Source organism: Larus michahellis, chromosome 8, assembly GCF_964199755.1.
Source record: "Larus michahellis chromosome 8, bLarMic1.1, whole genome shotgun sequence".
Classification (NCBI taxonomy): domain Eukaryota; kingdom Metazoa; phylum Chordata; class Aves; order Charadriiformes; family Laridae; genus Larus; species Larus michahellis.
In genome coordinates, this window is record NC_133903.1 from 8,319,038 (window position 1) to 8,335,984 (window position 16,947).

A 16,947-nucleotide genomic window follows, 5' to 3' on the forward strand; every position below is an offset into this window, starting at 1 on the left:
AAAGTTGCGACTAATTGTTGTTGCAACGCTGGAGCTGGGAGTGTGCACGGGAGGAGGAGGAGGAGGATGCTGTTGAGAGGTGCGATTCCCAGCCTCCCCAAGCACATGGGAGTTTGGGTTGATTTGGGGAACGCGTTGCAGGAGTACAGGATTGTAACCTTCTGCTCGTACTAGGTGGTGGGTAATAACGTGGCGTTCTCCGTGCTGGAGCCCTCGCACCGTGGTTTGGTCCGACAGTGCTGTCTTCTGCGCTGCCCTGCTGCCAGCAGCGCGCCCACCCTGGGAGCTGTTGTAGCAGAGGGCATGGCTGTTGCACCTATGGTTTAAAAACGGTCTTGCAATGCTTTTGGATGAAATAAGACACAACTGTTTTAAAAGTGCTCCAGGCCTACCTCGCTTCTTGAAACAGTAAGGGTGTTGTGAAGTTTTGTTGTAATGGTGATTCCCTGGCGTATAAAACTGCTTGACTGCGTGAAAGAATGAGGGGGTAGGTGGTAGCTTCCACACCATTAACTTGAAGACCTTTGCTTTAGGGGAATTTTTCTTGCAGAGTGAGCTGGAGAGGGGATGCATAGATGCATGAAAATCCAGCAAGAATGTAGTTCACACGTTCTCTGTCTTCAGATGGGGTGCAGCAGCAGGTAGAGACTGTGGGTACCAACGTCTTCTCTCCCTAAGCGTCTGTTGGCTGGTGGGATGTCAGGGAGGCTCCTCTGAGGTGTCAGCGGTCTTTGGCACCCTCAGTTGTTTGGACTGACACACAGCCAGCACCTCCTCCCTTTGCTTCTCCTGTTTCCAGGCAGCTGCATCCGCCCTCACCGCAGCCGTATGGGGGTATTCTGTGGGGAGCCCGGCTGTTTGCCTGTGGAGCGAAGACGCCTGCCCTCTCTCGAGGATGCCTGGCACTGGGTAGGGACCGTGTGCGACTGGTGTTTTCAGAAGTGTTTATTGATGGAGGAGCGCTTGGAAGCTGATCTGCTCAGCTGCAGTTTCGGTGCATCCAGCACTGGCAGTAGCACTGGGCACTCGCCTTTATTGAAAGCCTTCACCGCTCTAGAGGCGTTCTGGCAGGAGAAGAAATTGTGGATTTCTTCTGAGTAATAAGAGGAATAAAAGGTTGGGAAAGCAGAATTGTTGTTTGCCAGTGTAAGTGATAAAATCAAAGGGGAAAGCAGACCACTTTCTAGGACAAGAAATGCTGTTTATGCAGGCCTGCAGTAGAAGCGTTCAGATAAGAGTGACAGAAGGAGGAAGAGAAACAGGTCTGTAGATTAAATTAAGGCCATGTTCCAAATTAGTGGTTTTTTTTTTTTAGAGTGGAACTTTCTTTGCTTATTTGCAGGCGTCATTAACGGTAAGCGAATGCTTTTCTACTTGTTGATGTAGCAGGAGCCCATCAATCTTCTACCTGCCAGATCCCCTGGAGGTTTTTAAAAAGCATCTGGCTGTGGGGGATCTTGTCCCCGTAGGTCCTGTTCACTGCTGCACAATGTCAACAGCCCGTGTCTTCCTCCGAAGGACTTTGTCATTATGTCAAGTACTCGGCTGTTTCCTTACAGGGGTCAATTACTTTTAATAGTAAATTAACGCCTCTAAAGACAGTTAAGTAGCCTGAACCTGCTATTAAATTCAGTGTTCTTAATTAAAATTTTCTTCAGCAGCAGATTTGCACAGTTAATTTAAAGATGTAAACAACAGGCTTAGATTTGAGAAAGGTGAAGATTGGTGTTTTCACTCTGGAAACTGCTGTTTCTCCCCCAGACAAGCTTGTTTTGGGTAGGGGGTGGAATGTTCCCTGTCTTCATTGCTTTATTTTTTTTTTTAAGGGTGAAAAGTGTTTTCACGAGAGTCATTTTGCACTTTCACTTCAACAGTAATAGCTATTGATAGTAATATTTATTTGGTAGTCAGAAAGTGCTTTAGCCGGCATGCTTAGAAATCCATGTATGTTGGGTTTTTTTGACTTTTTCTCCTCTTTTGGCACTGAATATAATTGAACAAAGACACTTCCTGATTCCTAAACACTTATCTGCAGGCGCTAAGCGTATTTTAGGATAAAGGATAATACTTATCCTCTTGCTCATTCTTATATCTGTAGGCTTTTTTCTTGGGGCAGAGGAAATTCTTTTCTAAGGCAGGGTCTCTCTGAGTCTCTAGATGCTCTTTACCCTTAGCTGGTTTTTCTTGGTAGTATTTTCTCCCTTTTTTGGTTGGTCTTCAGGAAGTAACCCATCCCACGGGTTCATGAATCATGTAGTCCTGCTGCTGAAAACAAGCAAAATGCAATTAAAACAAGTGCTTTGTATAAAATGGTTTGTCTTGTAATTGCAGGGCTGAGAAAGAGCCTTGCAAGAGAGCTAATACACGGGGAGGGGAGGTGAAGTGCTCACCCGGCCAGCAGCTAGTAAATTGTTTCTGATCAGATCTACTTGAAACACAAGGATCTCTGCCAGTTTCTGCGTTTTAAACCCGACATTTCTCTCTGCTGTGAGAATTTTTTTTTTTAATAATCTTTTCTTCCCAGTCTGCAGCGTGGGTCTGTGCAGAGCGCTCTCTAAAGTGTTTGTGGTGGCTTATCCTCAGGGCAAGGATCTGCTGTGGGAAGGGCACCAAGGAAGACTTGGGGAGCACTTGTTCTCTGTGACTGAAGCGCAGTGGAAGTTGCGTGTGAAGCTGTGCGTGTCCTCTGCTATTCCTGCTACTGGGGTGTTCGCTGCCTGGGGCTCGTCCTTTGCGTTCTGCGGCTGAGCTAGCAGGAGGCAATGGCAGTGGGGAGCCACATCTTCATGAAGAGCAGGAGGGGTAGAAGGCTGTAGCGGTAGAAGGTCAGGGAAAGAATGGACTGGGATGTGGAAGCAGAGGGGTTTGGTTCCTTGGGTAGCAGCCCTGGGGCTGGGAGCAGAAGGGAGCCCATGCAAGCCCTTCCCGGGGAGATGATACAGGAGCACAGTGGCGGAGGTGATGGATGTTGGTTTTTTTTATCTCAAGCTTTGGATGACTTTCGCATTTGTGCTCATTTGCAGCTTGTTTTAACAATCCTTTTCTTCTGATTGCTCAGTGGTTTTTATTTTCCTGCCTAAACAGAGCTGCTGCTTTCATAACAGGGGCCAATATTGCAGCTTGTGCTTCCTCTTTCCCCTTTGTGATGGTGTGACAATGGTGACAAACATCTATTGTATAAGCAGTAGCTGTGCCTTGGCTTGTTTTTTTGCAGGGAGCTGTCCCGTTCTGCCTGCAAAGTTCCTGGGAGTGTCAGACAGTGGGGACAGAGCACCCTTTGTAATGGGGAACTGGTCTGTGACACTCGGGGGTGATGATGGGGGTCTTAAGTAAGAAGGGTTTTTATTTAAACTAATTGGGCTTGAAAAATTGTATGTACTTGTCCAAATCCTCTACCTTTGCTTTCCTCAGAGTTCTGGTCTCCTGTGGATGATTGGATGTTTTCTGTTTTGAGGCTTTTTTCGTAGCTAAGCCAGTTGCACACTGAAGCATGTCCAGTGTGTAACAAGACCCTTTGTGTGCTAGAACTGCATTGATTTATCTTTTTTTTTTCCCTACAAGATGAAGACTGCCTTATTTTTATGACCTGCAGTGTGTACAGCAAATACAGTAAAATCATAAGAACTGGATCAAGTTGGATTATCAGAATTAGATCTGAACCCAGAATGAGTTTCTGTTAGTAGAGCAGGGATTATTGTGCCAGGTTAATAGTGGTGCTTCCATTTATCTTTAAACTTGTGTTTAGTGTAAGGTTTCATAGTAGCTGTGTCTAACTCTTACAGTTTCAAGGTGCTTGTGTTTTGGAAATGCGGTTGGTGTAAACACTGCAGTTGGGACAAGCAATCTGTCAACTGTGTTGGTCACTTCTTTGTGAATTAATAAATAACTCCTCTGAGTTAGGAAGGAACTCCTGCAAAGTGTTGACACAGTATCTTAGCCTCCTGTTGTAGATTAAATGACAGCAGTTCTCAGCGTGGGGTTGCTTGGCGCAGTTTGGGTGTTGGAAACCTTCAGGCCCGCACCCAGAGCTGTTAGCCACGAGCTCTTCCACTCGCTAGAGCCCTCGTGCTTTGCTAATGGGGTCAGTTATAAGTGAAATGGAATCCCCTGGATCATGTTTAATTATCTTGCTCTCTGCCTAGTGCAGCAATCAGTTATTTTATTCTGGACAGTGTCAACTGCTTATTCCTAAAATATTTCTGTGGAGAGCCAACTGTCCTCCCTTTACACAAAGAGATGGAAGAGTGGGACATGAAAGGAGAAGTGCAAGACCCTTCACGCTTCCCTCCTGGTCCCTCATCTCTTCGTTCCTGGTGTTTCAGTTCCTTCATTCATCTAAAAAGGCTTTGAGTAGGGCCCCGTAACGTGGGATCTTGAAGTGCTTGTTCCAGTTCAGGCCAGGTGATGCCTGGACTCCCAGTGATGCCATTGCAGTGGGGAGACCTGTCCTAGAGCTGCTCTGGGATTTGGAATTGACACACTGGACTTGAAACAAAAAGCCAGTTATAAATCTTCTACATGATTATTATGATATTTCTTGACATTATGGGAACGTGTTTCTCTCTTCTTCACTGGGATCACGAAGGTCTTTGGCAGTCTTTCCAAGTTAAGCTTTTCTTTTTTTAATGTTAATGATCAGTAAGATGCAAGTCCATTATTGTGAGTGGGGTTTTTTTTTTTGTTTTACTTTTTTCTTTGTTTGTATTTCCTTACACTTGAAGAGTATTTTTCTTTACTCCCTCCCCATCCCCCTCACATAAACCCCCTGTGAAAGGTTTCCTGCAGCAAAATCCTGGTTGCCTTAAAGCAGCAGTCTGATTTACCTGTCAAATCCAAAGATTTTTCTGTGGATTTCTGGGTTATACTTCAAACTTCTGTTGCACTTATTCAGAGCGAAGGCTGGGGAGCGGAGAGCCGAGCTGCAGAGCCCAGAGGTCGAACGCTGGTTTGTGTATGGTTTTCTGCTGGAGAGAGAAGCAGAAGTGGTACAGCTGCTCATCTCCAGGAGTCCAGCAGCTGAGGGGAAGGAAGGGCGAGGGGAGGCAGGGAGGAGACTCCAGTGTAGAGCAGCTCCATGGCCCTGCTGCGAGGTGGCCCTGGGGCCTGACGGCTGGATGGACCCTCTGTGGGGCTGGAAGGATGATTGCACATTGTTGCCAAAATGTGTTCTCTGTCTTCTGAGCTCTGAGGTCCTTATTTCCACACTGCCTCCACAGAAGCACAAACGGTGAAAGTATGAAAACCACGTCATGTCTGGCAACTTGTGGAAGGGGTGAGGGAATGCTTGTTCTTGGGCAGATTAATTGGATCTGTGCGTTGCTCCGTGCCCTGTTTCGCATGCTGGCATTTATAAATGGCCACGCTTGATTGCGAGTAAACCCATTTCGTGCTTCCATCTGAACGCGTGACTGCTGCAAAGCACTGCTTTAATGAACTCTTTTGCATATGGTTCTGTCAGTGAAATTAATTTTCTTTTGCAGCATCCTTGAAGTGCATGGGGAGGCTCGTGTGAGCAGTAGTGATCAGATCCCCGTCTCGGGGGCTTGTACTCTAACTTGGGACCAGAGGCAAAACCTGGAGAGAGCGGGAGAGGCGGGAGCGTACAGCTGGAGCACAAGCTCCTTGGGCTCCTGAGCCCAGCCCTGGAGTCTGTCCACTACGCCAGCATTTCTTGACTTTACTGAACTGCTTCACACTTGTGGCATTCCCTCCTCCTTAATCCCTCGCTCTTTTGAATCCCACCTATCGCTCTACTAGTGTAGCAAGAAAACAAAGTCGGTTTGTAGAACAAAATCGTATTTCTGCTGTTCATAAGGATGAATTCTGTCGGCAGACAGCACCAACTCCCAGCAGTGCCTTCTGACAGATGCCTGGGAAGGAGCGTGCCTGTTTGGGAACACAGCACCCAACGACCCAGCTTTCCGGGTCCCTTTCCTATGTGGAAGAGGTGGCTGGGCAGTGCTGGCCCCGGCTGCATGCCCTCTGCCCGCTCCCGCTGTGCTCCCCGTGTTGGGGAGCTGCCAGCGGCTCTGCCTGCCGGTGCCTGCCTGGAGGAGGGAATGCTGCATGTGCACACAGCAATCCTGGAAGGTGTCGTCTTGACAAACTTCACTCTCTCCTTACGTGTTGAAGAAAGGTGGTTAATCAGGATTAACTAAAGCTTTAGCCTGGAAGGGTGAGAGTAGCTGCTAGCGCAGGACAGATGTCAGGCAGGGGCAGGTGGGGTAATGCTTCTTGTCTGGGCTTGTTAAACGCAGTGGAGAATCCCCTCTGGTCCTGGCATGCTGCACTCTGCTGTTCTCCTCTTGTTTTTACTTTTTGAAGTGTTACAATAACTGGCGGTGCTTATTTTCCCCTCTGCGGGAGGCAAGGGCCTGGCTGTGTGGGCACCGTTCTGTGCTGGCCCTGGGGACGGCTGGCTGCCCGCAGAGCCACCATGTTCTCCCACGGGGTGCTTCCTCCGGAGCCCCAGCGCCTCGTCCTCGGTGTGGGATGGGAGACAGACGGGTGAACCCCAGGCTGGTGCTGAACTTGGGGGGCTGTGACCCAGCTGTCCCTACGTGCACAGGGAGATGCTGCAGAGGTTTTCTGCCTCCGGCTCCTGGCAGTAAGGGTGGGTTGCTGGCTATGCCACTCTGCTGCCTGAAGGCAGCTGGCATCGCTGCTAGCCTCCGAGGAGGAGGAAGGCTCGTTGCACTCAGTTGCCCTGGTTTTCTTTTTTTCTGCTGTGTGTAGCCTGCAGCAGCTGAGCCAATGTGTCCCGAGTGCTGGAAGCCGTGCAGGCCTGTTGGCGGCAGCCAGTGGCAGAGCCCTGGCTAGGAAAGAGCATAATGGTCACTGCTGGCAGCATCTCTGCTGGCACTTTCACCTGGGCAAAGGGTTGCTGCTAGCCTTGGCTTTGTCCCCAGCCTGGGAAAGAATGGAAGGTCTGAACTGCACGCTTTCCCCAGAAAAGGGCATCTCACTTCAGAGAGAGGAATTTGCTGTTTCTGTGTGTGAGCGGAGAGAACAATTTACATAAATGCTCTTCATGAGATGTCTGCTGTAGAAGTTGCTCAAACACATCTATGGGTTTAAAAAAAATAATCTGGTTGAACAGAACTTGATGATGTTCAATGAAAGATGAAGAATAGCCTTTCTTTCCTGCTCACGTGTGTCATTGTGTCAGGTCTCTAGTGAGCTGGCTTCATCCGTTCATGTACAAAAACCTTTCCACAGCTGCTTCCTACCAGCGGCACACTAGAAAGTAGCAGACTGACATTTTCCCTTTAGTTGTCTTTGTGATCTCGAACAATAACAGCAGCAAAGGAGAGGCCAGTAGTTCAGCTATGTTTGGATTTATTTATTGCATCTATTTAGAGCAATACATGAATGATTATTAAACTTTCAGTGGGCTGATAAAAATGATAATGCGTCTTTGCCGTAAATCTGCTTTATAGATGGACAGGGACTTGTTTGGTTATAGGGCGCTTGCATTAGGGGATTAGATAAGTGTATGCAATCGATATGAAATGATGATTTTTTTTCCCCTTCTTATCTCTTTTGATGGTGCCACTTCCATTCAGGGTGCCTGTGTGCTGGTGCTTGCACATCTCGGGTAAAGCAAGATTCATTCCTACTCCTGCCAAACTCGTAGGGGCTGAGCTGAGGAGGGAGGCTGGAGGTGCACGTTCTGTGTTGTCATGGAAAGGTGTTGGGAGGGAGCTTCAGAGTCCGTACTCGCTCCTGGTGTCTCACATCCGAAACAGCTGCACTAAAACCTTTCTTGACCCGCTCTTAATACCCTCTGGTGATGGACAGAGTCTGTTCAGATGCACCACCTATACTTAACAGAGCCAGATTAGGGGCAGAGGATTAAAGGCTATGGGGGGTTGGTTAATGTGGTGTTTTTAATGTGTCTTTATGTGTTTTTTTCAACAAAGTGTTTCTTAACTCTGTGTCTGCAGCCAGTTGCAGTTGCTTTTGCATTACTGCAGTGGGTTGAGCATAAGCAGGACCAGCAAAACGACATTTTGTCCTCTCTTACTTGATGAGCAAAAGGAGAAAGTTTGAGGTTATGTTTTGCCTTGTACCTGTCCTTGTGTAATCTTTCAGCAGCCTGGATGCAGCCTGGGTGGCTAAGCAGGTATCTTGGGGAGGGCCTGTTGCAGTTGTGGCCTCATTTAAACTGAGGTGGCTGCCTGAGCTGCCCAGATGTCACCTGGATTGCACTGTCACAGACTAAGTCAAACCACCTTAGCCTTGCAGTGCCCCACAGCAAGGGCAGGAGACCTGCTGCCCCTGGATGGCAGCTGGTGAGCTGGAAGGGGAGTCCCAGAGAATAAATCCAAAGAGGTTCAGCTAGGACAATGCTTAAAGATGAGATGCTTGCTTGCTTTGTCTTGCTGACCACCAAATGTTATTGGAGCTGCTCAGGAGTTGCCAGGCTTGCCAAGACGTTTCAGTCCCCCATCTGCTGCACAGGGCTGTAGGGTCCCCACTGCTTGATCCTACAGCCCACTGCCCTCAGCTGGAGCGAGGGGGCTGGCTTTGGAGACAGGGAATAGTGTGGGGCTGTATTTGATTGCTGAGCCATCTAGTTGAGTTGAGACTGTGCTTTAGGAGTTTCTGTTATTTTTCTCAAATTGTTAAATTGTTTATTTGAGTCAGTGCCTTTATCTCTTGCTTGGGTTTAATTATATTCCTTAATACTGACTGTTACGCACTGTGTGTCTGTTGCTCCTCCTTTACGCCTTGCCATCTTGGATTGCTTCGCTGCCCCAGTATCTTGCAGTGTACTGGGAGGAAGGCATATAACATTTCAGAGAGCGGCAGATGCAGAGGTTTAAGTAATAACAAACACACTTGTAGCAGCGATGGCAGGAAGCATGAGTAACGCTGGGAACACGCTGCTATTGCTGGAGTGTTTTTGTAGCAGAGCCTCTTGTGAGGGAATTGCATCTGATATTTTGTAGTGCTTCCTGAATCACTTCCAACATCTTGTGATCTGTCTCCACAGGCAGCTCTTTATCCTTGGTCCACTCAGGATGCAAGAGTGTTGAGGAAACCAGAACAGCTATCATGGAGATGCTTTGGAGACGGGGAATGACACAGATACAGCCCAAGACACGTGGCTGTTGCAAATCCCCGGGGTTCTCTCTGCTGCGGGGTGTTACAGGCTTGCGCAGCTCGCTGTAGGACAGCACATCACCAGGAATGCACGTCAGTAAAAGCCAGCGGGGGTCTAGACTGGAGTAATGTGCTGGTGACACTGGGAGAGAGGCGATAAGAAACACTAGCCTGGATTCCTGAAGTCCTTGCTTATGTCTGTTTCCATACAGAACCCCCCCAGGCCCCCTTTTTCACTTGAAATACCAGATTCATTTCCTCCTAGCGATACTAAAGACCCTTTTATCCTCAACTCTGTCTAGACTAGGACTTAAAGTGCAGTGGTAGCACCTGTTGGCTAACTTCACTAAAACAAACTAGACCAGATTAAGCAGCCGGCTCTTAGCACGCTGACTGAAAAGTGTTAATGCTGGCCTGATGATTTCATACCTTTTTATATCTTAGTGCAGAGAGCACCATACGCTGCTGTGGGGGGTGTTGTGGAGGGTGTGTGTGTGTGTTTCAGCACCTCTCTTTCTTTTGGCCCTCTTCGGTCAACTCACTGCTGAGGAGAATGGGCTTGGTCTTGCTGTGATTTGCGCTGCTTTTGGAGCCCTCCTCCCTCAGTGGCAGTACTGGCCATTGTCATCTTGGCATGCTGAGCTGGATGCAGGAGGGAATGGGAAGGATGAATAAGGCCATTAAAAGTCAAGCGTGTTATTGCAGAGGCACGGGTAGCAGTTCTAGAGAAAATATTTAGTGAGATAGCCACTTAAGACTGGGTGAAAATCTCTGCTTCTCACTTCAGTGATTGATTTTCAGTTTGGAACTTGACACAGTAATTTAAGGGCTAAATTTAATTTTCAGTGAAATTTTTTTGAATAAAGATAATGTTTGCAAAGAAAGTCTATGCAGGCATGTCTTAAATTCTTCCCTACACTTTTGTCTGGGTGTGTTCAGCTAAACACGCTGCTGTGAATAGCAGCCTTCTCTCCTTGCTACAGATGTTTTGGATATTTTGGAATATTAATTCTGCCTGATGCTCCATGACCCACTACATCCTGTCAGCAGTGTCTGACTGTTAGCTGGGCCCATGGATTCAAGTCATGGTGTTGTGGGGCTGGAAGGGTGATGGGCTCTGATGCCCCTGCTCGAGGCAGGACCTGGGCCTGAGACCTGCTGCTGGGCTCTCCGGGTATCCAGCAGCGAGGAGCTGCCTTGTGAGCACCCTAAGATGGGTCAGCCTGGAGCTTTCTTAAAAATAAAAGAATGCATGGTGCTCTGATCAAGAAACTAGTGTTCTGTCAATCTAATGGGAGAAGTGTAAGACCATGAATTGCAATAAAGTTAGTGGAAGTGGGACCCTGCACCGTGGTATTCAGCTGAAGGATGTTTAGTGATATGAAGGAAGGATCTGGTTACGAGAGCATCCATGATCTAGGCTAGTCAGTGTCAGCTGGTGGAATGACAAGGTTGTGTGTTTAGGTGTGACTTGGGGACAGTGGGTTTCTAGCACAGCTAAACTAGGCTTCCTTAGGTTGTTGCCATCTTGTCCTGATGTCTGCTGGGTGAATGTCAAGTGTTTAGGCATCGGACCAGGATCTGCAAGTATGTTGGCTGTATTTTCATGGGTTAGTGTTACAGTTCATAAATTGGTGCAACACCAATAATTCACTAGACTTTCTGCTGAAGGCGGGCAAGAGGTATCAGGCTAATGCCTGAAAGAGGCTTAAGATCGTTTTTAGACTGTGTTTTGTCACTATTTTCCTGCCAGTTGATCTTGTTTTGCTCAGCGGGAACTAGGAACAGAGAGAAGACTGTTTGGTGCCCTCTAGTCTTTGAGTCCCTGTAGAATGCTCCCCTGCAGGAGCATCCCAAGCTGACGTTACGTTGAGCACTGAGCAGCGGTGTGCTGGCTGGCACCTGTGTGGTGCAGTGGTGAGCGTTTGCCATGGACCACTCACTTGTTTAAAACTGTGTTTACGTATTTTATGTGGGAGGGTGCTGGTCCCTGCGCAGGCAAGGGCAGTAAATCTGTTGTCAGAAAGGGCTTGCATATATGTAATAAGAGCAGATTATTTCTGTTTTCTCTTATTTTGCTGCCTTGAGGCAGGTGGACAGATTATAGAGGATAGAGAATATATGTTTATCAGTCCTTTTCTGTCTTTTTTATCACCTCCTCCCCCAGCTTCTGGTGACCCCATTTTCTAGAGGGATAAAGCAAGCAGCCCAACCTCATTTCTCAAATCTGTTGCAAAGTCTGATTAGAGAAATGGAGGAGCTCCGGTACTGTGCGCGTGTGCAGCCTGCCCGACCCCCTCGGGGTGGCCGCTCTGCCGCAACCTCCCCGTGGGGTTCTGGCCCGGCAGGTACAGTCTGGTCTCTGCTGGTGCCACTGCCCCTTTTTGGGGACCCTGATAAGTACCGTGGAAGCACTTTCTGTCTCTCCGCAGGTGTCCCAAAGGACGTAGGTGCAGCACTGCTAACATGGCACATCCCAAACAGGATTGCTTTTCCCGGTAGCACGCAGCATGGGATGGTTGGGGAATTGCTGTGTGATTGCAAAGAAAAGCCTGGTATTGACTTTATGGTTAAAATCAGTGGAGTGGGAGCATGGGGGTGGCTGACCCGTGACCATGTGTTTGGTGAAGGTCCTGCTTGTTTCATGAGTGGCAGGAGGAGCAGGCTGGCTTTCCCGGCTGCAGCTTGACGCCTCCTTGGAGACGCAGAACATGCTGGCTTTTCAACAGCAGCAGTGGTGTCTGCTGCTCAGAAAGGAACCCTGGCTCAGCTGATGGGTCAGCCCACCACGACATGTTACTCCAGAGACTATTCCCACTGAACGCTGGCTTCTATCCTCCAGAGCCTGTGCCATGTCCCCTGGTGTGCAGTCATGATTGCTGGCCGGCCGTTCGGGTGGTGTTGTGGAGGTACAAGTGAGATCAAGGAGCTGGAGCAGAGAAAGTATTTCCTGGATGTTGGTTGTTGTAAAGGAACAGCCTTGCCCTAGTAAACCCTGGTGTGGGGTCCCAGCGGCTTTTCAAGGAGGAGGAGGAGATGTTGTCCCAGGGAAGGGGCACATGTGGCCCGGCTGGAGGCTCAGTGCAAACTTCAGCGTTATAAAAGGTGTCTGCAGAGCTGCAGGGCAAGGATAAATCTGCAAAGAGCAGATTTTGGTTGCTGGTGAGCTTCAAGCCCTTCCTGTTTGTGTCCGGAAGAAAAACAGGTTTGAGCAAATCCCTTGGGTGTGCTGGTGTCCTTCTGAGACGGCTTTTCTGGAAATTCAGGAGTAAATTAGATGCATTTCCCAGGCTCTTACGTGTATCCAAAGTAGTGCCGGTTGTGCACATTGCACCTGTGACTGAGTCCTGCCTTGTTTGGAGTTCCCTGGTCCAGCAGCACCCGTCGGGTACCGCACTGCTGTGGCTTTTGTTGCTCTGTGACGCTTTGGTTCCTTGTGCTTGCTCCAGCTGGAGGGAAGGCTGCACCCGTGGCTGGGACGGTCCTTCATAACTGTGTACAACCCCAGTGTGAACTGCGCTTTTCCTCCTGCTCAGTGGTCTGCCCTAAGCAAGTTTTCTGTTTTGGTAGTGGCAATAGGAGAGGGTATGTAGGATGAGCAAGTTGTGCCTAGTGGGTACTTGATACCTAGTGGAAAAAATTACATGGTGACCGCACTGCTTATGTGCTTCAGAGGGTGTCTGATGCAAAGTAAGTTTTCCCTTTCGGCGTATTATTGGAATGATCAGTTTGTAGAAGCATCTGCAGTTTTGATGTACTGATCTTGGCTGATTCCTGGAATTGGATACTTATATTAGAGTTGAGCATTCTGCGTCTAGGTTTTGGGAAATTTATTACCTCACCAAAGCAGGAATGAGCTAGACAGCATGAGTGGGCGTTAGGAGACTTGTTTTGCTTCAGCTTAAATACTTGTTTTGAAGTAATAAATAGATGATAAATAGATTTTAAATATATAGATTACATAGGTTTATCTTAAATAAATATAATTGATATTAATAGATAAATAATAGATATAATAGATATTTATTATATCTACCTGAAATAAGAGATATCTTAAATAGATTTTGGGAATTGAACGGTTTCAGATTCTGTGGTATGTGGACAGGTATGATTAAAAATACCCTTTGCTCTGTGTTAGCATGGGAAATACTGCCTGTCATTGTCGGTGGATTGAAGTGAGCTTGCCTTGCTCTTGACTTATGTGAAAGTATTGCAGGTTGATTGTTTTGGTGTTCATCTCATCTAATGAGTCCCAAGTTTGCTATGAACATTTCTGTTTAAATGCTGATGCAGTTCCTCCATAACCACTGCCATAACCCCTCTGGTCTGTTCTCAGAGCAGGGGGCAGTTTCTCTGCCCAGCAAGGCATCAGCTTATTCTCTAACTCGAGGCGTGCGGAGGGTCCCGCACACGAGGGTACATCCTGGCCTGTCCCCAGGTGCTATGGGGAGGCAGTGCCCATCCAGAGCTGTCGGCAGCCCCCGGTTTTGAGTGCGGTGTCAGCTCTGCCAGTCTGATTGTGTGGGCTTGGTAAAGGGAAAAGCTCGATTCTTGTGCTTTTGCTGGACACTGTCTCTGTCTCTCTGCAGAACATTGTGTCCAAGAACGCTATGCAGTACCGTGGGAATGCCCAGCATGATGCGCAGGAGTTCCTGCTTTGGCTTCTAGACAGAGTCCACGAAGATCTGAACAATGTAGTAAATTACAGCGGCATGCCTCCACTCAAGGTAAGGTATTTTGCTGGGAGCCAGCGTGGGAGAGTAGCTGTAAGTTTGCATGCAGTCTTTCTTTTTAAATTATTTCTCCCCATTGGCTTCTCAAATCTGATACTTGGTATGGAACAAAAACTTGGGTTAAAATACTGTTTGTTTCTGGCCCTGTGAATGTAACTAGCTGTTTCACGAATCCCTGGCCAGGTGTTCCCCAATACAGTCATTTGTGAATGGTCACATCCTCCTCTGAAAGAGCTGGAAGGCATTCCAGGGGAGGGACTGCCAGGCACATCATCTGGTGGGAGATCCCTGCCTTTCCTTGGGCTGCCCTAGCTGCTGCATTCCTGCATAACCACTTGTGTGAGCAGAGCACGCTTGTTATTTAAAATTATTGTGACCTTTTTCTGGTGGTTTTGGGCAGGGGGGACACAAATTCAGCTAGGAATACTGGAGTCATCTCTGGTGCACCTCCACGCCTGGGTGTGCTTCTAGGGTTTATTCTTCTCTTTTAGCCACCACTGGAGGATGACGTGCTGCTCGAGGGACCCGCCTTTCCAATCAGTAGTACTTTTGTGCAGGAACTCTTTCAAGCCCAGTACAGGTATATTTTGTAAATTTTGAGGCATTATTGCATGTATCGGTGACCCCAGTACAAATCTACCCTGATGCTAGCTCCCAGTACAGTTGAGACTGGTGTCACTGTGTTAACAGCTATTTCTGAATTACTTCTGAATGAAATCTGAGCTAAGATCTTGCTCCAGAGGAGAGAGAGAATTTCACTGCTTTGAATTTGGTATATTCTGAAAATCTGCAGTATGTACCACCTCTTCACCTGCCGTGACGCATCCTGAAAGCAAGTCAGTGCTCAGTGGAGCAAAGACGCGGGACAACTCAGTGCTGTTTACCCTGGCTGTTCAGAGGCAAGAGCCTGTGGCAAGATCTGGAGGTGCCTGGAGGTTGCTGGGGAGTTACGGATCCCAGGTGTCTTGTAGAGTTCCTGTTATCTGGCACGTGGGAATTCTGAGCTGAATCTCTCACTGTCCCTTCAGGGCTTTCCCATGAGTTTCCCATACTTCCTGGGAAGCAAGCTTTCTAATTTCAGAACTAATCCGAGAAAAGAGGCTAATTTCCAGTGCTCCTCAGTGAAGATACCTCGACGGTATCTGTGTTGCTATAAGAATTTTAATTGCTGGGCTTTCTCCCCAATATTTGCCAAGGCTTTCTTTGCAAAGGAGAAACCTTAAGCCTGGTATAAAACACAGAGCCAGTGTAAGGTGCAGGTTAATTCTGAATGTGAGAGGTGTGTTGTCTGGAGTTTTCCCCTTCTGGGTAAGAGAGATCTGTACACCTGCAGTGCTGATTGTCGCTGTCTCTTTCCCATCACTTCCTCTCTTCTCAAAGAGAAGCCCATTCCGGGTCTTCCATGTTGGAGCTACTGTTAGTGAATTATTAATTTTGCAGTGATGTTTATTAAAAGCAAAATTCAGGGAGTGGAGTGAAGCTTTTTCCTGGCATGCCCTGTAATGAACTTTGAGACTAATTACTTTAAAAGGATCTAGAAATCAGGAGGCTATCATTTACAGCAGCTATGTCTATACAGCCTCTGTGAGAGCCGCTCCGAACGGAGAAGGAAGAGCAGAAAGGGGCAGCCAGGTTGATGGGCAAAGGCTGTTATTTGTGATTTGATGATTTATCCATTCTTGATGAAATGAGGTGTAACTCTGTCCTATTATTGATATTTGTACTAGGTCCTCTCTGACGTGCCCTCATTGCCAGAAGCAGAGTAACACCTTTGACCCTTTTCTCTGCATCTCTCTGCCGATTCCTTTGCCTCACACACGGTATGTAACTGTCTTGAACTTAACGTTGGCTGTTTCCCATGCATATAGTGTTGTTTAATTTGGTACAGAAGGAAGAGGAGATGTCAGCAAAATCTCTACGGTAAGTCTTTAAAAAAGATACTTCCGCCCCCACCCTTAACTTCCTGTAGAATTAATTTTTGAGAGAAAAAAATATCTTTGATTCAGGTAACCAAAATATTTTGCTTCTGACTTAATTTATAGCATTTTAAAATTAAAAAGGGGAAAAGGATGAAAGACTTTTTTTTTTTTTAACCTTTTTTCTACTTTCTTTAGAACAGTCTCACTGATTGCTCCGACTTCAAAAAATGAAGTTAAAAGCCTTCCTGCAAAATGTTTTGGTTTTTTTTTGAAAGACAGCTGTTGCCAATAAAGAAAAAAAAGCCACAGGCAGGAAAAAAAAATCCAGATAAAAAGTTCAGAGCAAAGATAGAGGTGCACAGCAAAACTACCCGTTGTATAAATAAGCAGCTCCTTCACCTGATGTTTTGGATGCAGAAAACTTGTTAGAGGTTCAAGAAGCAATGGAACAAAGTGATGAAAGGACATATTAAATATGACTCGCATTTGGTTCAGCCACCACCTAGTGGAGGCTGAGTGGGCTTCCCAGGGAAGGGTCCCTGGTAGCCAGCTGCCCCACTCTTCTCTTCCTGAGGGAGTACTTGTGGCTGCTGGTGGAGGCAGGATTGAGTGTTGAGAGGCAACTTGGAGCAGCTGTTCCCAGCAGTAGCTCTCCAAGTGCTTTAAGGTACTGCCTCGGACTGTCCTAAGCTGCATTCCAGGATCCTTGTAAGAAAATTATGATTGCCTTGTCATAGAGAGTTTTATTTTTAACTTTGTGGGACTTTTTTGAAATGACGTTCTGCTTGTGGGAGCAACTTACCCCAGTCCATGTGGTAAGAAAGGAGTCTTTGGAAATCAAACATACTGGCCTGGCCGTGGCTGAGCGAACTCTAGGGCGAGGTGGATCCAGACTGCTGGGAGGGCCCTGTAGCTTATGGGCAGGCTGGGTGCACCCAGGTTGGGCTGACTCTGTTCAGGGTACTGCCAAGAAGGGCTCAGCCCAGCACCAGCAGTGCCTCCTGTGCTCTCCACAGGCCGCTCTACGTCACCGTGGTGTACCAGGGGAAGTGCTCGCACTGCATGCGGATCGGAGTGGCGGTGCCCATCTCTGGAACGGTGGCCAGGCTGCGGGAGGCTGTCTCATCAGAGACCAAGATACCCACGGAGCAGGTAACGGGCTGATCTTGTCACCCACATGCCCTGCC

At 47.7% G+C, this 16,947-nt stretch overlaps 1 protein-coding gene across 1 annotated transcript in view; it reads left to right on the forward strand.

Annotated features, from left to right (window-relative positions):
• The window catches only part of USP31 (ubiquitin specific peptidase 31), a 35,388-nt gene that overhangs the window by 1,713 nt on the left and 16,728 nt on the right, over window positions 1–16,947 (forward strand). The window contains exons 2-5 of the mRNA XM_074597193.1: window positions 13,698–13,835; window positions 14,333–14,421; window positions 15,569–15,661; window positions 16,777–16,912. Of these exons, the coding sequence (XP_074453294.1) occupies window positions 13,698–13,835; window positions 14,333–14,421; window positions 15,569–15,661; window positions 16,777–16,912 (456 nt within the window). The remainder of the gene's footprint in view (window positions 1–13,697; window positions 13,836–14,332; window positions 14,422–15,568; window positions 15,662–16,776; window positions 16,913–16,947) is intronic.